The 26,251-nt window shown below is 33.3% G+C and overlaps 1 protein-coding gene across 4 annotated transcripts in view; it reads left to right on the top strand.

The window, feature by feature from the left end:
• Window positions 1-26,251, top strand: part of COL11A1 (collagen type XI alpha 1 chain) — a 196,786-nt gene that overhangs the window by 149,190 nt on the left and 21,345 nt on the right. For all 4 annotated transcript variants that reach the window (XM_072834737.1, XM_072834735.1, XM_072834736.1 and 1 more), the window contains 15 exons: window positions 286-393; window positions 1,502-1,555; window positions 2,598-2,651; window positions 3,180-3,287; window positions 7,172-7,225; window positions 8,809-8,862; window positions 10,053-10,106; window positions 15,721-15,774; window positions 16,389-16,496; window positions 16,786-16,839; window positions 17,479-17,532; window positions 18,742-18,795; window positions 24,743-24,796; window positions 24,917-25,024; window positions 25,463-25,516. In XM_072834737.1, coding sequence (XP_072690838.1) covers window positions 286-393; window positions 1,502-1,555; window positions 2,598-2,651; window positions 3,180-3,287; window positions 7,172-7,225; window positions 8,809-8,862; window positions 10,053-10,106; window positions 15,721-15,774; window positions 16,389-16,496; window positions 16,786-16,839; window positions 17,479-17,532; window positions 18,742-18,795; window positions 24,743-24,796; window positions 24,917-25,024; window positions 25,463-25,516 — 1,026 coding nt within the window. The remainder of the gene's footprint in view (window positions 1-285; window positions 394-1,501; window positions 1,556-2,597; window positions 2,652-3,179; window positions 3,288-7,171; window positions 7,226-8,808; window positions 8,863-10,052; window positions 10,107-15,720; window positions 15,775-16,388; window positions 16,497-16,785; window positions 16,840-17,478; window positions 17,533-18,741; window positions 18,796-24,742; window positions 24,797-24,916; window positions 25,025-25,462; window positions 25,517-26,251) is intronic.

Here is a 26,251-nt window from a genome sequence, read left to right as displayed (position 1 = left end):
TTGAAGGAAAGATTCTAAGATGAGTATTAATTACTTTAATGGACCATAGCTTGAGATTTATAAATTGTTAACAAGGATGGTATTTGCAGTCAAGAAAGAATGTGGGGATCTTTTGTGCCATCATTTGCTACTTGAGCACATTTTTTTTCCTTAATAACACTAAATAGTTTCTTGCTATCAAATATGGAATCCAGAGTATGACTATTGCAGCTGCACATAAAATTCATAATAAACAGCTACTTATTTCTTACAGTGAAGTAATGGTCTGCTGGATTTTCAATACAGGGAGAAAAAGGTCCCCAAGGCCCCGCAGGGAGAGATGGAGTCCAAGGTCCTGTGGGTCTCCCAGGGCCTGCTGGGCCTGCGGGCTCCCCTGGAGAAGATGGAGACAAGGTTAGTATTTTCTATTCATGTTAGTACCTCTTGTGAAAGTTTAATTTTTTAATCAAGAATCCTAGATTGAAGTTTTCTTAAGATTAGATACCATATCTTAAGATAGCTTTTTCGAAGTTTCATACATGTTCCATGTGCTCCAAAGTTTTAATTTAGTTTGAGTAATATTGCCTATCCACAAATAGTATGTGGGATATAAACCAAAAAAGGGAACACAAACACAATAGTAGGGGGGAAAATAGCAGATGCCAAAATTGTGTGTTTATTTTCAAATATATAGTTTCTGAAATAAATGTGAAACTAATTTAAATAATTGCTTGTATATACTTCAAGTATCTTGGATACAGCAAAGGAAGACTTAAGAACGGGTCCCTTACCTATCTGATTATCCTGTACTTCTCTATTGCCCAAGATTCTAAGTAAAGATTCTAAGCTCTTGATTCTGAATGTAGGGCTGTTAAGTGTAGGATTTTTTTTAAAGATTTTATTGATTTATTAAAAACACAGAGAGAGAGAGGCAGAAACACAGGCAGAGAGAGAAGTAGGCTCAATGCAGGGAGCCTGATGTGGGACTCGATCCCGGATCTCCAGGATCACGCTCTGGGCTGAAGGCAGCGCTAAACCGCTGAGCCACCCGGGCTGCCCTGTTAAGTGTATGAATTTAATGTGTCTTCTAATATTCTTATGAAATGCCATATATAACACAATTTGTGAACCAGTAATCTGATAATGTGTAACATTTTAGCATTTGGAAAACCAGGAGAAAAAATTAAGTAATTTTTTATTAATGCATAATTATATTTTTGAATGAAGCAGTGTACTTCCATCATCAGTTTACAGTGATGATATTTCAGACAAAATTGATTTTGTGAATTAAAAATCTAGTTTCAATATTCCTCAAAGTTCAATTGACTTTTGGTTGTCTATTAGTCAACGCTAGAAAGAGAGAAGCAGAAAACCCAGGATTTTACAGTTTAAACAGTGACATTAAACACTAGCATACAATTATATTAAAGTAAAATTTGATAATGGGATGATAGTGATGACAATTGCAATGGCGGGCATGACATGTTAGACATAAACTTTAACTTAAATCTTTCCAACGCAGGGTGAAATCGGTGAACCCGGACAGAAGGGCAGCAAGGGTGACAAAGGAGAAAATGTAAGCTTCCTAGTTCTTACTGAGGAGCATTGCTCATTCAACTTTTTATTTTTTATTTTTTTTTTGCTATTAACCATGGATATTTCTCCATAGCATTACCTACTTATTATATGCTACTATATTACCTCTTTGGCAGATATTCAGTTGGGATTCAGTCAATTTTAATTAAACCCCTTTTTGACATTACGTATTAAGTTATGCAATCATTCCAACCTAAAAGCTCCATCACTTTTGCATCATTAGTTCAAATATCCCTGTAATTTAAAGAGAAATAATGTCGTGTGTGGTTATGAAAGGATTTTGACCTGGTGGAAATCTGACAGTGTCTCAGGTACCCCGATGGTCTATGAACTGTGCTTTCAGAACCTTTGCTTTAAATACTCTTCCCAACATGTGGCAGTTACTGCCACAAACGATGACTTTTTCTTTAGTGCTCAGGTCTTTTATAGTGACTGAACAGTTATTTTTGTTAAAAAAAAAAAAAAAAGACCGTTAAGAAGAAATGTTTTTGCATGTAAGACTTATCGAGATCTACTGCTCAAAATAAGGAGTTCTGATATACATAAACTAAGTTTGCATGTATTTCACATGAAGGAAATTTAGATTTGTATATATTACCACATTCTGTCTGTACAGAATCCCCCAATCCCAATATTCATTTAGAAGATAATGTATAGACAAATCTTGTAAGTGCTCTTTCTGACTCATGCATATCCCATTAAAGGAATCTGGCATTTTGAAAAATTTCAAATGTGAAACTTCAGTGCCTTAGCATAAAAATCCACTTTTAAATATCCACAACATTACAAATGAGAGTGCTTTCAATAACTACCAATTTAAAGCTGATTGCAAATATGCAAGTCTGAGTCTCAAGAAGTAAAACAAATAACGGTTGGCTGCACTGAATGCAAAAGGCTTCTTTTCTTTTCCATAGAAGTGTAGAGACGCATAATAGATTATGATCAACGAAACCTTCTGTGCTATTATAGCTGAGACTCTTCAGGCTTCAGTTTCAAAATTACTGATTTTTATCTCACGGCAGGGTCCTCCTGGTCCCCCAGGTCTTCAGGGTCCTGTTGGCGCCCCTGGAATTGCTGTAAGTATTCCTCTTTGTTCAGCAAATTTATGTCCTCACGGTTCCCTGATGAAATTTATGAACTGTCACATAACCAGTTGATTTTGTGTCATGATGAGTCCGTACGTTTAATGTTGAATCAAATTTAAATGATCTAATATGGCTAACCAAGCTGATCTTTATAAACAAAAGATGTTGTGACTTCATTTGAAAAAAAAAAAAACAGTTGAAAGTACTTAATTTGTAGTAAATTCTGAACATTGTTTTCCCCTGGTTAGGCAGCTTTTACTTTACTTGGCATACATGAGAAAATCAAACTCAGTCATACTCCAGAAACAAAGGCTGTAAATCAAACAATGGTGTATTTGTAGCAGATAATGGAAGTTTAATCCTAAAAGATTCAATTAAATTTTAAGATTTAATCTTAAAGATTATGTGTTACTTATAAATAGGCCAGCTCTGATTAAATTAGAAATGGCTATATTTTTATGACCTGTATCAGAATCCTGATTTTTCCAGTTTATGATCATTTTCCTTGCTCTGTTCCAGGGAGGTGATGGCGAGCCAGGTCCCAGAGGTCAGCAGGGCATGTTTGGACAAAAAGGTGATGAGGGTGCCAGAGGTTTCCCAGGACCTCCTGGTCCCATAGGTCTTCAGGTAAGATGCTCTCCACATCGTGCACTCTATCATGTCCACCCTCTTCTCACACCAGGTGTTCTGGTGGATGTCAAGCCAAGTAGCCTCCCTTCCTTCTATGTAGGAATCTGGATACAATGTTTAGCCATAGTAACTGACTTACTTAAATGTTAGCCCCACCTTAGGTGTTATGCCTCCTTTTGTCATTCTCCTTTTGCTTAAAAATGAACGACAACCCTTTTGAAGACTGATCATTAAAAGTGAGAGGTTGGACGGATGCTCTTGCAGGTTTCATAAGTGAGAAAATTGATACTTCAGATGCCTAAGAAAATTTAAAAGCATTTTGAGAAAGAGCAAACTGCCAGTCCCAATCACCAACAGCATTGCCAAGAGCAGATGTTAAGCAACAATAGGTAAATAATTAACAATAGATTGATCACTTAAAATAACTTCTTTTAAATTATAATTTGCATTTTGTGAGGCATATCCAGGACAAGAGATAGGGATTTGTAAATCACTCAAAGTTTCATTCAAATATATCTTATGACTAGACTCTTAGGTAACTCTTTGCATAGTAGACATCTCCTGTTCTGAGTTGTTCTTCCATTCTCTTCATTGTGATGTTTACGGCTTCCTACAAACTTTGAAAACATATGGCTCTCATCTTTCACATGCTTATTCTACACCTACCTAGTGATCCTCCAGAAAATTATAAAATTTTGTTTGTAATGATATTTGGGTAACATAGGGATATGAGTTATGCCACATTAGCAATTAGAAATGGTTAAATTAAATCATCTAGTTCACTGTCCTTAACAATTTGTGAAGTTGTAAAAAAGTAAATAAAAGTTGAATTTATATAAAGTTAATTTTTTACCTTTATTTTCATAAGTAAAGTCACTGAATACTGATTTTTAATATCAAATAACTTATGTACATAATCACACAGATTATATTTTAAATAATATAATTAATTTTATTTTAATAGTTATTATTGTCATAACACTCATTGGATAGTAGATTCTAGAAACAACTATCAGATGGTATTAACCATTTGAGAAGTACATACAACTGGCTATTTTCCTAGACATCCAATGAATATGCTTTTATTTTATAATTTTCTGCTTTTAATGCTAAAATGATTCTTCTTAGACTTGGGAAATGCAAAAATTTCATGTTCATATTTATGTTTTTACCTCCTTTATGTTTATTAGACAAAAATAAATGAGCAATCTTGAGTACAAAATATCAAAATGTGTGAGAAACACACTTATTTGAAAACAACAAGGCATTCAAAATTAGATTGCTAGTGGATATGTTACCATTCATTTTCTTCTTTCTCATTTAACTGATTACTCTGATTCTATAAGGTTGTAATTTAGGAGTTTAGTTCTTCATGATTAAAGAAGATGCTTTGTAGCTTATATTTATAAAATATTAAAATGAAAAATTACCTTCATTTCCACAATGTAAGAAATGTGCTCTTTGATGAGGGTGACTCAAGAAATTAGTTCACTGCAAAATTGATTATATTTCCCCACAGCTACCTCTTTAAATCAGGAATCTGAAAAGATGCTAATGTAATTAACATGTTCACAATTGCATCTGCATCCTTTAATTGAGTCTTCATAGCAGAATAGATATTAGCAATTATAATACATAAATAATAATAATCTAATATTCTGGTTAAGTGACTTGATTTTTCAACTTGGGGTTTACAATTTATCTGCATATGAAGGAGACATATAGAACAATAGTTCTTGACGTAAATTCATTTTTTTTAATTTTATCACTTAAATGACCAATGATTTTAAGTTGACAGACCTTTAAACAGAATATCTCCTTGCATTAATTATTCCTTAGAAGAAAGTTGGGGGATATGAAAACTGATTAACACTGTAGTACTATTTAGCACATTTAGTTTCCAGCAACAAAAGAATTTGACTCATTATGTCTCTATTAATTTTAATGATAAGAACATTCTGTCTTAATCAACTTATGCTATAACCAGATTTCATCAGAAAGAAAGAAATATTTCAGTGTTTTTTATTGGGAGGTCCCTATTGAGCTAATATTAGGAATACTCATGCACAAAAAAGAAGCTGGTAATACAGAGCTGTGCTTGCTACAGAAATAAAAGAAAACTATGAACGCTATTATTTATATACTATTCAATTTGAGGATTCCAAATCAGATTCACTCTATGCTAAAATGAGGTAGAAATGTGGACCAAAAAAATAAGGAAGGTGATTATTATTTTATATGGTGTTTATAAGAATTTACTTTTGTTTAAGTTGCAATGCGTGCTACTTAACAACATGGATTTAAAATGAAATATTAAATGTTAAAATCTACTTGCCTGTTCAAGAATTTGAGTTTGTGTGCTCTATCAGTGAATTATAATCTCCAAGGTTGCACATCTTGGAATCTAAAATTTTAGCAATCTTTCCCAGCTAGTTTTTAGGCAAGCTAAAATCTAAAATACTACCTGGCTATGTCATCCCAGGAACTTCCCTAGTAATTCTAGAAGCTACTATCAAATAATATTAACCGTTTGGGATGTACATGCAACTGATTATTTTCCTAGACATCCAAGTGACATTTGAGAACAAGGAAATGAAATTTTCATGTATGTTGTCCATTATAAATTAGTAATTAAGACTTTGTCATTTATTTTTATATAAATAAATGCCATGTTAAAAAATGTTTACAGATATACTCAGTAAAGTAGCCTCTCTGCAAACAGAATCATGTGGAATTAGGAGGTCATAAAAATAGTTTAGTGGGTTATTACCAGGGTTTTAAAAAAGTGAAATATAACAGGACAAGGTAAAAATATCAAAGATCATCATCTGTGCATTAAGGACATTATTTTTTGAAACTCATCTTTCAGCTATTTTGCATGTGCACATTAGGGAGTAATAAGTGATATATATTTATTACTATGGGTCACGGTCAAATAATTTGCAGCCACTGCAGTGTAGTGCCAAGTCAATAATTTTACTAAAATACCAGCACAGATTTATAGCTTTTGTGCTGTATTTTTATTTCTTAAAAAATTGTGTCTGAAATACTACTATACACATATTTAAAATAAAGTATGTATAGGGTGTATAAGGTGTAAATAAATGATGGTAATAATACTAAAAACATTAAAAATATTAAACGATCCATAATTTTACCATATTAAAACCTATTGCCACTTTTACTATTTCTGTCCAATAATTATTACCTATTTTAAGCATATTTCACAGATAAACTTATACTAGATTATTTATTTGAAAAGAAAGAGCACGCTTGTGCTCACAAGCAGGGGGAGGGGCAGAGGCAGAGAGAGAAGTAGACTCCCCACTGAGCAGGGAGCCCTATATGAGGCTTGATCCCAGGACTGTGCAATCATGACCTGAGTAGAAATCAAGAGTCCGTCGCCCAACCAACTGCACCACCCAGGCGCCCCTGGAATGCTTATTTTCAAAAGAGTTTTGTCAAATTGGTACATAACTATGAAAACCTCACTTTAATAGGGTGTCCTAAAATCATTTGAGACAGGATTTTTCAGAAAAATCTTTGCAATGGCAGTCCTATATACTTCTCATAAAAGATGAAGCAAATGATTAAGTGTTCATGAATTCCCAGATTAAATTATGGTTTTAGTTTGTGTAACTAAAATCAAACAGTATAATATTATACAAAGCATAAATTTTATTTGAAAACGTAGGTATGAAATTTTATTATATGCAGTTAAAACTTGCATTGTATGTATTTCGACAGGTGACAGTTTCTAAATCTTAATTTCATGTTCCTGTTGGCATTATATCTAATTTTGATTTTATATTAGAAATTGGCCAAAAGTTTCCTTTTAAATACATAGTGACTTTTCCTGTCTTCCTATTATGTTTTCTTAGGGACTGCCAGGCCCGCCTGGTGAAAAAGGTGAAAATGGGGATGTTGGTCCCATGGTAAGTTTGTATCTTTTAGGATATTATGGTTATTGTGAATTTTCCTATTACTAATATCTTTCTTCAGATCTAGTAATATGAACAAAGTAGTCCTGAAGGCCATGATTTTTCAGATGGCTGCCTCCCCCTTTTCCCACCCAACCTGTGTCTGTGACCATTGGAGTCACTCTCAGCAAATACCTCTCTTTCTGTTCCCTTTTTCACTTTGCAGTAATGGTATATGCACATGCGGCATTACTGATTTGTTTCTAAGTATATGTACTATTTTTGTCTATATAAACTGTCAAACTTCAGGTTTTTATTAGTTTTTAGCTCCCGACTTTGAAGTGCACCAGGTAAAGAGGAGGAAATAGTCACCTATGATTTGGATAATTAGCAAAAGTTAGCACAAAACTGTACTTTGTAACAAATTCCTAATTTAATAAGGAATTCTATCTGAATTAGAAGGATATGACAAGATGATTTGCACTTATTGATTCTGGCTTTCTGCTCTTAAGTATGAATCTAAGAGTTCACTAAAACTTTGAAATACACATATTTGTTCCTTGAGCATTACTTTGGATAAGGAAACAATTATCCAAGGTAACTGAAATCTGTAATGAAATGTAATGAGTAAATTTACTAATCACTCCTTCCTTTCAATAAACATTGCCCCCATCTCTTACTTCCTTCAGAATACATGTTTTGAAATTTTTACACTTGCATTTTAGATTTTATTTTCTTCAAATAAGGAAATATTCTTTACATCACAGCAAACTTAAAAAACAGGGAACATAATAAACATTGCTGACTCAACTAATACTCTGAGCAGCATCGGGTACATAGCTCCTTTCTAGATGTGATTGCTAAGGTTCCTTCAATCATTAATAGATTTCTCTCTGACATTACTAATAATAATAGCTATTAGTAAGGAAGTTTTCAACAATGATATTAGAATAAACTGTGACTTTTAAAAGTAATTCTAATGCCCTGGTATTCACTACAGACTAATTTAATCACAACCTTGAGGTAAGGGGTTCCAGACATCAGTATTTTGTAAGGAGTACCCTGAGGTCTTTTTAGTGAACAACCGGAGAAAGAACATCTCTTTTAGGAAGACAACTAAATAGTTAATCTTATTTCTGTTCTAACATGTAGAACATACGAGCTGACACACACACACACACAAAAACAGAATATACAAATAAAAAATACTTTTATAGAATTAATAAATTCTAAATCTAATCAAGCACCATTTCTTGTTCCAACTTTGTGTTCCTTTTTAAACCAACATTCTAGCATATTCTAGTATAACATATTTCTGTTGTATTATGAATTCATTGTACCAGATAGTAGCAATAGCCTGATTTTCTAATTTTTAATCAAATTGTTTGCCCGCAGGCCTAATTTCCTCCTAGCTTTGTGTAGAGACTCATTTACTAACATGATATTATATCTATCAACAATGACTTATAACCCTGCTATGGTTCACCAGTTATGATTTTACAGCATGAAACTTCGTTTCATTTTCTTGATTGCAAAATGAAGATGTCAGAAATATAGTGTGTTTGGTCCTCATAAACCTTCATATTCATCTCTTACAGGGTCCACCTGGTCCTCCAGGCCCAAGAGGTCCTCAAGGTCCCAATGGAGCTGATGTAAGAACTGTGAAATATATGTTAATTATTTTGAAGTTGTATAAATGTCAGTATTATTTAATGACAGATGGTATATAAGACACTATGAAGATAATTGCACTATTGCTAAATGTTTAAGTGGACAAGAGCTCAAAAATCATCTACTCACTACATTTCATTTTATAGGAAAATAAATAGGCTTTATAGGGAACTGGTCACCTCACATATAAAAGAGGTTCATAGTTCACATTCAATATAAGATATATTAGAGAATTATATGCAAGATAGTATGTGCACCTCTTACCATGTAAGATGTTTCCGCTCAATTGTGTAAAGACAGTCTTCCCCATGCTTAATAATCGACCCACTGCTACAATATTACAGGATTTGAAATGTAATGCCACATTTATCTTACTGTTACCATTAGCAAATGTACAGAATGTGATGTCATCTCTCCTCTGATCTCAACTTTTCACAATGAAAAAGTCGTTTATTCTTGTTTTCAATTGCTCTTGTTATGCCTGCTTTTAATTAGCTCAGGCCAGAATGGGGTAAAATAGACTAGGAATAGATGTACTAAAAGAGCTTTTAGGCTTTGTTTTGTTTTTTTAAGACTTATTTATTTATTCATGAGAGACACAGAGACAGAGAGGCAGAGGGAGAAGCAGGCTCCATGCAGGGAGCCTGATGCGGGACTCGATCCTGGGTCTCCAGGATCGCGCCCTGGGTGGAAGGGAGATGCTCAACCGCTGAGCCATCCAGGCGTACCGAGCTTTTGCATTTTAATTCTCCTTAAGTAATATACAGGTTAAACGAGGGTTCATACTGTTTTCTGCATGGATCACCTAACTCTTAACCAGAGTCATACTTTGATCCACATCAAAAATTTACAGAATCACCCTCTATTCTTCCCTATGCAATGGGCAAGGATTTTGAAATTATCTTCTGCATATCAACCAACATGACTAGAGTTGGAAAGTTTTCTGGCATATCTTTGAAATTCTGGTGAATTTGAAAATCAATTTAATGTAATTAAATTATTTGCTATCCAGTAAATTTGACAATAACGGACATCATTTTGTCCCATCCTTCAAATGACTTGGAATATTCTTGCGTATGCTTCTCCCTCTTTGAGAACTACCATATATGTTTATGAATTTGTTATTTGTTACAAGAATGAGGATAACTATATTGTTTTTTCTACACTGTAGGGACCACAAGGACCCCCAGGATCCATTGGTTCAGTCGGTGGTGTTGGAGAAAAGGTGAGGAATGTAGGGATATACAGTTTGACCCAGCAAGAAGTAAAGACTTTGATGATATTGGATAATATTTTAAGTACGTCTAATAGTACTAAGTATTTTACACATAGTTATATGAATCCCAGCCAATCCACTCTAGTACTTAAATATTAGTGATGATGTGATTTTGAGACACCACATTTTTTTGTTGCCAGGTATTGTGCTGAGTCCTGGACATAGGTTATTTACCTTTTTCTTTTTCTTTTTTTTTTTTTTTAAGATTGTATTCATTCATGAGAGACACACAGAGAGAGGCAGAGACATAGGCAGAGGGAGAAGCAGGCTGCTCACAGGAATCCGATGTGGGACTTGATCCCGGGACTTCAGGATCATGCCCTGAGCTGAGGGCAGACGCTCAACCTCTGAGCCACCCAGGGATCTCTAGATTAGTTCCTTTAATCAACACAATCACCTCTGATGATAGTATTATTATCCACATTTTTAAGCTGAGACAGCTGAAGTTTAAAGAATTTCAGTAATTTCATCAAAGTTTTGTCATTAGAAAGTAAGTCAGGATCTACTCCCATGTAAGTCTGACTAGACTAAGTGTCTCTAATAACACTCATTCCTGAAAAAGAAGATTGGTTGATATAATGGATTCAAACAGTAAAAAGGAATTTTTCAAATTACTAAAGAAATAATCATTCATTTTGTCATACTTGGAGTTGCATTTTCATTGAAATAATATAACCCATCTTTGGCACTTTTCAAAATACTTGGCATGTGCCATAACATCTGGGCTCATATGTATAGCTTCTTTTTTTTTCATGAAAATGATTTCATCTAAAATATCTTCTCTTTCTTATTATGAAAATGTCAAAATGATTCTTTAAATTCTTATTTATGAAAGAATATTCATGCTCATTTCTTAATAGAATTTTTAAGAAAATTGACACTGGTCTTAATTTTAAAAAATAGTTATTTACCAATTTTGAGGGATACAAATTAAATTTCATTCCATAAATACTATACAATGAAAAAATGCAGGTATTTCCTGAAATTTCTAGTTATTAACTAAATGATATCAGAAGACTTGTCCTAATTGTAAAAGCAATTCTGTTGTTTGGTCTCAAAGAGTTTTGACATATCACATATTGCGTTTATTTATTTGAAGTAAAAGATTTAACCCTCAGATAAAAGAAGTGCGATAGGATTAGAATGTAGTATTTTCTTTCTCTTTTTTTAAGATTTTATTTATTTACTCATGAGAGAGAGAGAGAGAGAGAGAGAGAGAGAGAGGGAGAAGCAGGCTCCATGCAGGGAGCCCGACGTGGGACTCGATCCTGGGTCTCCAGGATCACTCCCTGGGCTGAAGGCGGCACTAAACTGCTGAGCCACCTGGGCTTCCCAGAATGTAGTATTTTCATGTGTATATCTGCTAAACACAGTCTACAATTTTGGTTATAATTAATCCGATATGGTCAACTATTCAACTAATTTCTTCGTTACTAAATTAGAAGCATTTTAAAATTATTACCTAATTCTTACTGCATAAATAGTCAAGTTTTTTTTTTTTTTTACTGTCTCTGTTTATATTTTTAAATGTAATGTTTTGTGTTGAAAACATGCAAGTTAGTTGGGGTCGGATTCAAAGAACATTTTTCATTGAGTAGAGTTGTCGTAGGAAGAGTAGCAACAGAGATAACTGGTCTCGGATGGCAAAACTATGAGATAGATGAAGACAGACTCGTTGCTCTTTCTTCCCTTGGTGCCATCCCCTTTTGGCTGTAATGTTGACTAGATGGTTGTGAGAACTGGTCTCTAGTTTTAGTTTTGCCCACCTGGAAATATATGAAATAATCCTTAATAAATATATCCTAAATTTAAAAGCCCTTTCAGTTTATATTACAGTTTCCTAAAGCTCCCAGGTACAGTAGGAGCAGGTTTAAGTACTTCAGTTACAATTATGGTTTTATCTTGTATTATTCTTGAAGATAAACATGGATGCCAGAGTTTTGGACTTTGGGAAAATTATTTTTCCATATTGTTTCCATTTGCATAAAGGCTATCTGGTAATACCTGGTTAACTTTGAGTCTTAAGAAAATGATTCAGTTAATCAAGATGGTGATTTAACTTCTTACAGTTAAAATGCACCTGATCTAAATTTGTTACACTGAAAAAGTTTTAATTTTTCCTATTAAAATTGTTTTTCTATGTGATACGATAGAAATAAAATTCTAATTTTAATTTTGTCTTCAGAATCGAGGGTAATATAATTTGGAGTAGATTATAGATTCCTGATATCAACTTTGACTCTGGCTGAATGCTTCCCCACTTCTATTTTAGAAAAATATATTCCCAGTCACCAATTCAATGAAAAAAAAAATCCAATGAAATTCAATGAAAAAAAAAAAAAAGAGAAAAGAAAACTAATAGCCTTTAGTCATGCTGCACTTTCTTACATATGTTTAACCTGCTTTCCATGTAATAAATATTTGCTACAGATGGATTTTCCACTTCAATTATTTCTTTAAAACAAGGAGATATTACCTAACAAAGATGATTACCTTAAGATATAATGTATACCTTATGACTTTGGGCATACAATTTGCTGTTCCTTCTGAAAAGAGTTTTAACCTGAATAACTGATTGAGTGGGGTAAAATAGTTGCATGATAAGTAATAATACATTTATAATCTAGAATCTCCTTCCTATGCCATTTTTCTTCACAGAATGTATATCATTGATTATCAGTTATTATTCTTCAAATGAATATAGTGTAGCTTTGGTGATGCTAGAAATACAGATTCAATCTATATAAGCGGTCTGTTGCAATATTTTCTTTCTTTACTTGTAATATTGTCCCACCCCCTTTCAAGAGATTCAATATGGAACATTTTTAAATAATACCAATTTCATCTTAAGTAATTGCTATTTATATTGTGCACACTGGCTCTAATATACTCAAAGGTTATTTTCAATTGTATTTTTAACAAATGAATATTAATGCATTATTCTCAAAGTGAAGATACTTTGTACTAAAACCTTGTCTTTAAATCTTAACATTTATTTTTTTCTTTATTTTTCTTTTCAAACTTTTTATTCAAATTCTAATTAGTTAGCATACAGTGCGATATTGCTTCCAGAAGTAGAATTAGTGATTCATCACTATTGTGCTAAGTGAAATAAGTCAGTCAGAGAGAGACAAATACCATGTGATTTCACTCATCTGTGGAATTTATGAAACAAAACATGAACATACAGGAGGAAGGAAAAAGAATAAAAGAATAAAAAAGACAATTATTGAACTCCATCTCTTTATCACTTATCATTTTCCTCACTAAAATGGAAACAGTCCTTGAGGAATCAACTTTTCTTTATAATGATCAAGGATTAAAAGGGAACCACAAAATACACAGGTGTGACTAAAAAAGTATAGTTATTTCCCCTCTAGTTCCAACTTCTGTTATACCACCATTCATAAGAAGACCTTTTGTACTTGGTCAATAGATGACCCTTATTTGTCCTCCAGCTTTATTGAGGTATAAAAGACAAATAAGAATTGTATATCTTCAGTGTACAATTAGAAGTTTTGATATAAGTATACAATGTGAAATAACCCCCACACTCAAGCTAATTAATATATTCATTACCTCACATTACTTCCTCTCTCTCTCTCTCTCTCTCTTTAAAGATTTTATTTATTCATGAGAGAGACAGAGAGAGAGGCAGAGACACAGGCAGAGGGAAAAGCAGGGTTGGGTAGCTCCATGCGGAACTTCATCCCAGGCCCTGGGATCATGACCTGGGCCAAAGGCAGATGCACAACCACTGAGCCACCCAGGCATCCCAGGTTACATCTCTTTGAATGTGATGTGAGAACACTTCAGGTCTATTCTCTTAGCAAATTTCAAGCATACAATGCAGTATTGTTAACTAGATTCACGTTGCTAATATTAGATCTCCAGAACTTATTCATCTTGTGTGTCTGAAATTCTGTAACCTATGACCAACATTTCCCCATGTACCTCACGCCTCAATCCCAGGTGACTAGCATTCTATTGTCTGCTTGTATGAGTTTAGCTATTTTAAGTCCCACATATAAGTGAGATCATGCAGTATACTGTGTATGTTTATTTTTTTTTTTTTATTTTTTTTTTTTTTACTGTGTATGTTTAAAATACAAAGCATTTAGTATGGACATTTGTAGTGGATTTGAATGGCAAACTGCTTTAGTTTTATTTCAGAGATATGAATAATAGGTCTTAAAATATCACTAAAATATTACATATATATGTGTATATATATATACATATATATATATATATATAATTCCATCAACCTGAGATAGATGATTTGTTGCTTTGTAAATAATGTAAATGCAATATTTTACTTGTAAGATTTATCTAAAATAACAGGTAATATTTGCTACTCATCTTGAGAGAGAAAATAATTTACACACAATACTACTACTAATAAATTCCCAGGAAATACTTGATATCTTCCATCATTATGCAGATAATTCAAGAAGTTAAAATATGTGAATATTCTCAAAGAATAAAAAATTATGTACACTGAATAATACATCCTCTGGAGTTTATATTTAATATAATGCATTTCAAACCAATTTATGAGCAATAAGTTTATACCAGTTTTATTGGAAATAGCAGAGTTAAAAATTAAAGGGAATTCAGATCTCCCTTTTTTTTTTTTTTTTGAAATTTAAAACAATTTCCAGTTCAGAATTTCTAGGTTCCACTGATTTTGTGTAGAAACATGACACGTGAATGCAGTCTTATTTCACTTGGATGATTGCTGAATCAAATATTATTCATTTTTCAGTGTAACAAAATTAGTGACAGATCTTCATAACTAAAACCTACTAATCTAGGAGGTTTATTTATTAATCTGCTGAGGTAGAAATTATCCATCCATATTTATATCGGGAGATCTTAAAAGCTAATGAACTTACAATGTGTATATTCTCAAAAGGAGCAATTTCAATTACTATCTAAGTATCTTTATGTGTTTTAGAAATACAGTATTTTTCTATGTCTTTAGATCTCTACTAAATGTGTTTCATAGGATTTTCAAAATACCGCCAAATGATTTGCTTATTTGCTACTATAAAGATAAAGCAAATTAATTTCTTAGTTAAGAATAAAGGTTTTTTAATCAATAAACTAAATTATAGTATGAATACCGATGCAGCACAAACACAAAATTTGCTAGGAAACATGCAGATGTCTGTTTTGTGTGGTGTGGTGGCAAATTGAGGTTAAGGCTATAACTATTAAGTTGCTGATGAGAATTGTCATATTCAGCCTACATACTTCTGGCTCCTCACTTGAGAAAAAAAAATACTGAAGCCAATAATTAGAAAAATTCCTTCCTCTTAATAAAGTCTTCTACTGCCTTTTATTTGTTTATTTTTAAAATATCTTATTTAAATTCAATTTGCCAACATATAGTATAACACCCAGTTCTACTACCTTCTAAACAATATAATGATTTAAGGTCTAGTCTAAAATGTCATGGTGGTCATCATTGAAGGCAGTTTTTCTGTTGCAAAAACATAATTTCTATGCTGTTGTTTTTGTCATTTCTGAGTTTTGAAGCTCATTTGCTTTCTTCTAGGGTGAACCTGGAGAAGCAGGGAACCCGGGGCCTCCTGGGGAAGCAGGCACAGGCGTGAGTGCTAGCTTATTGTCCATACGGGGTGTTAACAGTTTGAGAATTCCTTTTAGAGTCTTTTAAACTAGTAACTTAAATCTAGCTGTAATTCAGTTATTTACTTTTCCTTTCCAACCCATTAAGAATAATCACAAATGCAGAGCCTTTTCATTTAATAATTTTGCATATCCTGTGTATATTTTGCTCTACGTAGAAATTGAAAAACAAATGACATTTGCCTAAGTTAGAGCATTAAAACTATAAGCCGTGTATACATTTTTTTGGTGGACTGTTCATAAAAGGAGCAAACCCTGCTAAATCAAATAAGCATTTATGAATTGAATTAAGATTGTATTCATTTTAATTTTGTTTGATTTTAACTTGGACTGAATTTGACCACCAGGAAACATTTGGCAATGTCTGGAGACATTTTTGGTTGTCACACTTGGAGGAATGTCACACTTGATGTCACACACAGGGATCAAATTAGTAGAGACCAAATGCTGTTAAACATCTTGCAAATGCATAAGACAGCCCCCCACAGCAGAGTTGCTGATCCAATATGCTGTGAGGCTAAGAAATTCTGATTTAAAGCTTATAAGATAATCATTCTTTTTCTTATGTTGTTGTAGGGCCCCAAAGGGGAAAGAGGAGAGAAAGGAGAGGCTGGCCCGCCTGGTGCTGCTGGACCTCCTGGTGCCAAGGGACCACCAGGTGACGATGGCCCTAAGGGTAACCCGGTAAGTGAGCTTGGTCCCCTTTGAAGTGACAACTATGTCAAAGCCACTCAGCTTTTACATAGAAAGGTTAGAAATCATAAAGCTCTGGCCCATAGCTGGTGAAGCTGACTTTTCATCATTTCATATATCCATAAGCATTATCCATTAATTTCATTTTAAAAAATTTTCTAGCAGAAGGGAAATATTCTCATTTGGTTTTGCCATACCTAGCTCTTAAGAACATCAGAATATCATGACTTTATAAAAAATATTTTTATGTATCTTCTTTCTTCTAAAAACATCATTCTAGGGTCCTGTTGGTTTTCCTGGTGATCCCGGTCCTCCTGGAGAACCTGGCCCTGCAGTAAGTATTACGGGAAAATAAGGGAACTATTTTGACGGGGAGGTTCCCAGTGTCTCTACTATTAATAAAGAAAATTCTTGGTGACTTCAGTGGATCCCCCAAAAATAGAAAGGAAAAGAAAATGTAAACTGCAATCACAACTACAACAATAAAATCCATATAGCTGAAAACAATTAGATCTATGTTGCATGATTATTTTCTTCATTTGGGTCAGTTTTCCACACTTTGCTGGGTTGTACTATTTAAGTAGCAGCATTACTATGATTTCAAAGTTACAGCATCTTTGTTTTTATTTCAGGCTCTCCTAAGATGTAAATCCTATCTCCAATTGTGCTATATTTGTTCATGTGCAGGGATACACTGGCCTTGTATACTAATTACATCCTCCTCCTTTTCTTATATGAACAGCATACTGTATTTTAAATTTGATGGGGTGTGATTTTCACAAATCTTTATTGAAAGAGTGAGAGATATACCACAATCCTTAAAATAGAGCTGAACAATTTTTGTAATACTTTTATTTGTCCATTTAGTAATAATTTATCTCAAGGACTCAGAGAGTATATCATACATTTTTGTTTTAATAAAATGAGCTCATAGTGAGAAATATATGGGATCACTTTCTATTGCCCATTACAGGGTCAAGATGGTGTTGGTGGTGACAAGGGTGAAGATGGAGATCCTGGTCAACCGGTAAGTAAGCACACTATTTTTATTAGATCTTTACATAGTCTTAAGACATTTTAAAGAAATAATCAGAGTTTCAAAAACATAACTATATGGGCATATGTTTTTCTGAAAGGATTATAAGTTATATTTGAATTTCAATTTAAAGTCAAACTTACATGGAGTTTGTTACTTGATGTGATTTAAGAAATATAAGCACCTTTGTAATAAAAAAGTAATAATAGCATACTAATTATTTTATCATACTATATCAAATAAAACTATTTGTATTAATTAAAAAGATTTTTTAAAAACACAAATAAGACTGAAATTAAGACAGCCATGTTATCAGCCTATCATTAGTGTGATTGTACTTCAGTTACTAACCTAAACAAATTCAGCATTGTATTGGACTACATTTCTATTCTATTCTTTTTTTTTTAAGATTTTATTTATTTTTTCTTGAGAGACAGAGAGAGAGAGAGGCAGAGACACAGGCAGAGGGAGAAGCAGGCTCCACGCAGGAAGCCCGACATGGGACTCGACCCCGGGGTCTCCAGGATCATACCCTGGGCTGAAGGCGGCACTAAACTGCTGAGCCACAGGGGCTGCCCTCTATTCTTTTTTTAATTTGAGAATGACTGAGTAGGGGCTTTAGCCACTTATGGTTATTTAGGGAGAGGTAAAGGAAGGCACTAACTTAAGAAGGGGCCAAAGACAAATCACACCCCTAACATAACTTTGTCTCTGGTACCATCCCCACTGAATATTTGTAGGCTTATTCTGTGTAGATAGGACTTATGGGTTATATCCTAACATGCTGAGTACTCCTTGGCGTAGAAATGCTACTTCTGTACCAGAAGAAATTTAGAAGTAATTATTCTATGGTTTCACAAATATATTTGATAGGAGTAGAGTTATTCATCATATGGTTCAGTTCGTTAGTAGGTCTACTAGCTGCTTGTCAGATATGTTAGCACTTTTTAAAAGAACAGTTGAAGAAGAAGAAATTTGATTCACTTTCTTCCAGCTATGGAAGAGTTTGCCATCTGAATGTACTGACTCTAATTATGGATATATAGAGAATGTTTAGGTATTTGGAACAGAAATGAGATTATCCAGGAAAGGTAGATATGGGGAGAAGAAAGAAGCGTAGTTTCAGTCCAGGTGTGGAAAAATGCTATGAACCATAAAACAATGCTCAATTACTTAAAAGGTATTTTTCACATTTTCAAGGGTCCTCCTGGCCCATCTGGTGAGGCTGGCCCACCAGGTCCTCCTGGAAAAAGGGTAAGTTTTTGAAATTCTTTATTTGAAACATCCACTCATTATCTACTGTGTATAAACATTTGTTTAATATTTGTAAGCTGTAGGCAGTACATTACAATGATGCTGAAAGTTATAAGTCATGGAGAACAGGGTAATCTCTTTTGTTTGTCAAAATTCTTATTAAAATAGAACACACATGGACAGATTTAATCTGTCACAATGAACAGTAGTTTCCCACTCCTCTGAGCTGAGGTCTCCCTCTGGATGAATGTAGGCTGTTATAAAAGATGTATGGAATCCTGAACTCCCACTCTTGGTGGGCTACAGGAAGATGAGATGCTGCAGTCTAGCACTAGCTAAAACCGTTGTAAAAACCTAAATGCAAGCATCAATAGAAAGAGCACAGGACTCAGTTACCATGTGGTGTTAGCTTGCTTTCACATGGTCCAGCTTCTCTGGTTTGGAAACATGGCAGGATTTCAACAAAAGAGGACAGTAAAATAGAAATAAATAGATCTTGTTCAAAATATTGGCTCCAGGGGATCTTGGGAGATTTACTTCAACTGCCTTTTTCTTAAGATTGTACTATTTTCATTATAAAACTCTGTTGACCTGCCTCTTGCGGCACTTACATCAATGTACATTGTTCTTCTGCACCACCTTTAGTCTATTTTGTGACCTACCAGCAAACAAAATATGTGGTAAACATCAAAATATATTTCTTAGGTTCATTCTCCTTTCAGTAATCCTAAGGCACAGAATACCTGGGATCACTGTTGTTTTCTAATTTTTTTTTTTTTAGTATTTATTTATTTATTTTTTATGATAGTCACAGAGAGAGAGAGAGAGAGGGGCAGAGACACAGGCAGAGGGAGAAGCAGGCTCCATGCACCGGGAGCCTGATGTGGGATTTGATCCCGGGTCTCCAGGATCACGCCCTGGGCCAAAGGCAGGCGCCAAACCGCTGCGCCACCCAGGGATCCCATGTTTTCTAATTTTTTTAAATTTTAATTCAATTAGGCAATATGTAGTACATCATTAGTTTCAGATGTCGTATATTAGTTTCAGTTATTCATCAGTTGCATATACACCCAGCTTTCTAATGGTAGTTTGTTTTAGGGGGATTTGCATACTATACATCCTCATATACATACTGTATGAACAGATTTTAATTTTGTCCCTCAGCACTATAAATTTGAGTTAATATTTATAAGCATTTGTCTTTGCCAGAAATGAATTGTTTATATTACACATCATCTCTGAATACAGTTTTCTCTTCACTGGCCAAGTGCTTTTTTTTTTTTTCCTTCCTCCTTCCCCCTTCTTCTTACATTCTAACAATATTCTAGTTTATGTGCTGCTGAAGTGAGCACAGATTCTGGCAATATTCTAAATAATATTATTTTTGTTTTGTTTTGTTTTGTTATTGGCAACGCCAAAGCATGGCCTGGGTGGGAAAAAAAATACATTACAAACCAACCATTGGGCTGTTATTCTTAGAAAGTAATTACAAAGTGTAACATGATTTTTGAGATCTCTTGCCTACTTTTGCCTGCAGTCTGAATGCTATTAAAACTTTCTAGATGGATGAGTAGATGATAATAAACCTTCCTAATAGAATATTGATCAGAATGTTGCGAGTGGCAGTGATACTGAGAAACAAGATTCTAACTGTTATTGAACAAGTAGGAAAATTAAGTTGTCATTTGTAGTACACGAGCATTCTGTCGTGTATTTGTAATACTGGGGAAAAATGTACATTTCCTCAAGGCACTTGAATATTGTACAGTTTGTGTCAATAAACCATGGAATTTTAATACAAGTTATCATTATAGCCTTTTGAAACCAAGAGCTAGTTCCATGCTCTTATATTGAAAAAAATTCTAGAGATCACTAAAATAATTTAAACATTATGAAATGCACAAAATGTACCTTTTAAATGGAATTTTAAAGACTTCAGCTCATATTGCCAGTGGAAAGTCCACGATAAAAAATTAAAATCATTGATATTAACTGGTAGAAATACAGAAAAAAAACTATCTGTATATATATATACACACACCATTTAATGCATATATATTCTTATCATATACACAAGTTATTATGTTTGTGCATATATTCTTATTAAATATTCTTTCTATCCCTATGCCTGTATGCATGAATGTGAATGGTCAAAAATAAAGAACTAGAAGGAAACACCCCTTCCACATGTACCCAACACTACGATTCAGATCAGAGATGACATTCTTAGGAAAGCCTTCCCTACTGTCAAACTAGAACATGCCTACTTCATCTTTGCATATTTTATAAAGTACTGTCTTTGTTAATTTTGATGTCCATCTTCATAACTAAACTTCATGAACTCCTTAGGATTTCATGGGTTTTTTGTTTTTGTTTTTGTATTCTCCATGCACAGCACATTTCTGGCATGTAAAGACAACTTAAATATTTTTATATGAATGGAAGAATAGACAAATTATAGAATAATACTGCAAAATGTGAATAGTGGAGAGAGACTTATGCTTTGTGTTTTATATGAAGTATACTTCTCATGATGAAGAAAATCCCATGTAACAGTGGCTACTGGTAGAGATTTTAATGGGGGGGCCCGTTTTATTTTCTCATGTTTTAGGAGGCATTTTCCAATCAGAACACTCATTAGTTCATGAAAGTACAGTAAGTGTAATGTTTGCTAGGTTAAGTCCTTGATCATCTGTTTATGCAGATATATGAAAAATAAATGACTAAAACAAGAGTTTGTCCATACGCATTATTAATTTTTTTTTATTCTCCTAGAAAAAGTGTGTTTTTCTGTTTCCATCCCAGTCTTTCTTAAAAAAAGAATCTGTGCCATCTGGAAAAAAAATATAAGTAAATGAAATTGGGAAAAATGAGATAAAGAACAGAGAAAATCCATTTAATATGGATTTCCACCATGACAGATATAGGCATTCATTCAAAGAGGGAAGAAATTCTTTTGGGATGGAGAAACTCTATTTGAATCACAGTTTTGTGTTTGTGTTGTAGTTTACTTGTATTTAAATTCTCTAGGCTCTTCAAACTCGGATTTTCTTTTCTTCCTCACAGTAAAAGCAATATTTATGTTACAATTTTAGACAGCCAATGACTTGCTTATTTGTAAAGCTAGATGTTTATAAATTTTCTATTCTGTATGTCCAGGTGTGTAAATGCAATTCTTTGGAAAGACTCCATATCTCTATGCCACTAGTTTAAGGAAAAACCTTAATAGAATAAGGAAAAGCTCATTGTTCAGCTGAATCTCATAATTTCTGTTTCCAAAATCGTAATCATTATGGTTGTTTAGGTTTGCATATGTTATTATTTCAAACATCACACCAAAATAATTTATGACAACATTTTTAACACTGGAAATTATTTGAAACTGATGCTTCTATACCAAAATCCTCTCGCATAGTAGCAGAAAATTAAAAAGAAACACTTAAGTTTTAAGCATGTATTATTGTTAACATAATGCTGCTGCCTCAGGAGACTGCTTCAGAATTTGTACATTTCTTCCTTTGGGTTGAGGCACAATGTGTGTCTAATCATATATGGCATTACAGTGATGATATTGAGAAAATAATGACCAAGGCTATATTCATTGATTCTCTCTGAGATAAATGAGTTCACAGAATGCTCTGAGTTTGATGAAGTGCTTGATACTCATTTCAATGTGGTTTTAAAAGACCATATGAAAGACTAGCATGTGCTCACCATTAGCATATTAATATGGCATCTGAAAGAGAGAAAGTCATCCTCCTGCCTCACCTTATTTTTGCCAATTAACACCATCTCTCCAACCTCCAACCTCAATCACAGTTGTTGTGAGTACAATGCATTGCAAAAATTGAAATAAACAGATGGAAAACAAGAGAGACTGGGGGAAAATGAAATGTAATTTTTTAGAGATCATGGAGTTTCTTATTTAGACTGTTTGTACTTCTGTTTGAACTTGTGCAGAAAATTTCAACACTAGATTGAATTTTAATGCTTGTTAAATAATAATAAAAGATTCAGTTAATTAATGGAAGTGAAATATTTTATTTTATATTTTATAATTATTTTAAATTGTAAATTTTATGTCTTAGAATAAATTATTACAAATATATATTGGGGGTAGCTTTATAGGCTAAAAGCATTCTTATTGTACAGGTACAATAGAATGCGCCCTTTTTTGTTGATTTGAAAGATATTAAGAAATGGCATAAGTGATGATCCAGTGTAATTAATGGAAATAAAATTTAGATATACCGAGAATTATAATGTCTTAGCTTGAAAAATTCATTATTTCTTTGATACCTTGGATGTTGTATTATGTACTATAAATGATTCTTTTCTCATTTTGCTATAAGATTTAGAAATGTCATGTTATATTTCACAGATGATTATGCAAATGCAAGAAGGAAATATGAGTATCAGATTTCAAAATCTGATTATATATTTCAGGATTATATTATATCTCATTTTTTAGCCAACTCAAAATTTTCCAGTTAAAATAAGTAGTTTCAAACATGGAATTTATATTTTTCAGGTATTATAGACAGAATGGGTAGAAAAAGTAATTTGTTGACATGGTGCCTACAAATGTAGTTTGAGAGACTATTTTGTTTGACCTGACTCTTAGGTTGCCAACATGGTGAAAAATATAGGTAAAATGCTTTAATGTATAAAAGAATACCTAATAATTGTAGTAATGATAGTAACGATAGCCAATGTTTGCTCAATTTTTTTTTTTAATGTCCCAGGCACTGTTATACGCCATTTACATTTCTCAATTCATTGAGTTCTTATGACAACTCTGGGAAATAGCTCCTATTGTTCTCCACTTTTTGCATAGAAGTAAACTGAAGAGCTGCCATGGTGTATAACTTCCTAAAGATCACAAAGCTAATTAGTGGCAGAGCCAGGATTTGAAGTCAGGCAGTCTAAGTCCAGGCTTTATGCTCTTAAAGCACCAGATTCCATATCTGTATTTGATACTACTACACTGGAAAGCTTGAAAGATACTTTTACATGTGTTATCTCATTTAAATTTAACAACAGTTCTGTAGCAAGAAAATTTTTCTTGGTAATATTTTAACGGATGAAAGAACTGAAGTTTGGGAATACTAATAAATTGTAAAAAATCAAAAAGCCAATGAAAAAAGAAAAAGAGAACTGGGTTGACAGATATCTTACAAAAATACAAATATGGTCGAGAAGCAATATTATGAATAGCTTTAAACAGATTAATAATTAGCATCTCTCCATAGCAATCTATGCAGCTCTGCAAAAGTCAGGCAAACACCAGAATATCTCATAAGCTTTTGGATAACATATGGAGTGTGAAGATTTTTTTTTCCGCTCTGGCTCTAATATTAGGTTTTAAAAGTAATAACTATTTTTATGTAACTTATTTATGTGAATTGCATAGTTCGGGAAAATGAAAATTTCTGCTGATAGTCAAGATTTTAAATGTTGTGCTGCCCTAGTTTGAAGATGATCCTATAAGAATGCATAACATATGGATGCTCTAAGATTGAGAAAGGAGCCAATCTTGAACCACACTTTAGGATGGAAGTGCAATCTGATAGATGCACTTAGATCCTAATTCTACAACATAATACATGATACCTGAGAATTTAAAATACTAAGGTGACTAAGTCATCAGTTTCTTAAAAAAAATTATCTTGACTGTTTCTTTACACTGACATGATGTGCTTATCTGTCAATCTGTGCTTAATTTATTTTTAATATTTTAAATGAAAGTTTTATATAAAAGGGTTTTGATTTTTTTCTTTTCTCATCATGCTTTAAACTAAATAGCTATAGACAACCACAGTTTGTCAGAATTTGTTTTGTTTGTTAGAATTCTGTTACAAATTAAGCCAGAGTAGTTGTGAGCAATTCCTCAGCTATATTATTTTTATATGCAATATATATTTTAAGTGTAATTTTATGTTTATAGGGTCCTCCTGGAGCTGCAGGTGCAGAGGGAAGACAAGGTGAAAAAGGTGCTAAGGTAAAATACATGTTTGAATGGCTTATACATAAATTGAACAACATCGATTGCAATACTTTTAATAATATAAAACTATCTTTCCTCATTATTAATGCATTCACATATTTTTTCTTCTAACAGGGAGAAGCAGGTGCCGAGGGTCCTCCTGGAAAAACTGGTCCAGTCGGTCCCCAGGGACCTGCCGGAAAGCCTGGGCCAGAGGGTCTTCGGGGCATCCCTGGCCCAGTGGTGAGCATCTGTGCTAAACGATGTCATTTGAAAATATTTTATTTCCAAAAAAATTAAGAATGAAAAGGTTTATGCCAGGATTGTTTCATGAGGTATTTTGTGGATGTTTTATGGGAATTCAGTAAATGTTATGCAATAATTAAAGTCAGATACTCTTAAGATATTTAGATATGTCATTTATTTAATAAGTTCAAGGTGAAATTCCAACAGAGAAAGGCAGAATAGAAAACTAAATCCTATGAACTTAAGATGTTCAGTTTTTATACATGCATCCATATAGACATACACAAAATAGAAAGATTGAAAATTGCTTATAGCATACCATAGATATTCCCCATGTGATGTTTGCTTTCTTTCTTTTTGTATTTCCAAAATTGAAAGAAAAAATGTATGTATCCTTTTGTTAATTAAAAAAAATCAATTGTTTCTTTTCCATAGGGAGAACAAGGTCTCCCTGGAGCCGCAGGCCAGGATGGGCCTCCTGGTCCTATGGTGAGTATGATCTTTTCTGTTATTTAGAGGGAGAATTCAAGAAACAAATTTATTTATAAGCAAGAATTTCTGAAGTTTTATGTTATAAATTAGCTTATACTTTGTCCAACATTCAAGGAAGTGCATTACTTAGATCTAAAAAGACGAAAGTAATCCTGATCGGTTATTTGGAAAATGTGTCATTTGATCAAATCTTTCCTTTCTTATGTCCTTTGGATAAAAAAAAAAAAAAAATATTTCCACTCTGAATAAAATGCCACTAATAGCCTCGCCAGTTCTTTTCTAAATGTGGACAGTTCCCCCAAATGCATGCAATTACACTTAGTTTCCTGGCACTTCATTTAAAAGAATGACATTGGCACAGGCATATAGTGATTCCTTCACCAAATAAATTGTTCTCTTCAATGAGTCATACGTGCTGGAAGATAAAACATTAACCTCCATTAGTGAAGAAAGGCATCATTACTACAACTGAAGCTTGGTTACTATCATAAACCCTGTGTGCAAACATGCTTGAGATATGCAACAGAGCATTTAGTTGACCAGCACACTGTACATGGGATGGGAGTGTATTATAGGTGCCAAGGCTATCTTCGCAACTGAATTTTGGCATAGGTGAGAAACCAAGTCTTGACTTTAATATCATTGTTTTTTGGGTGACAGATTCTATTTTATGGTAGAGGTATTTGAAATTCATTGTTCAGAAATGGTTGCATGTAAAGGGATTAATCAAAA

This window comes from Canis lupus, chromosome 8 (genome assembly GCF_048164855.1).
Source record: "Canis lupus baileyi chromosome 8, mCanLup2.hap1, whole genome shotgun sequence".
NCBI classification, from domain to species: domain Eukaryota; kingdom Metazoa; phylum Chordata; class Mammalia; order Carnivora; family Canidae; genus Canis; species Canis lupus.
Note: the sequence above shows the minus strand (reverse complement) of the source record. Positions and strands in the feature narration are given on the sequence as shown.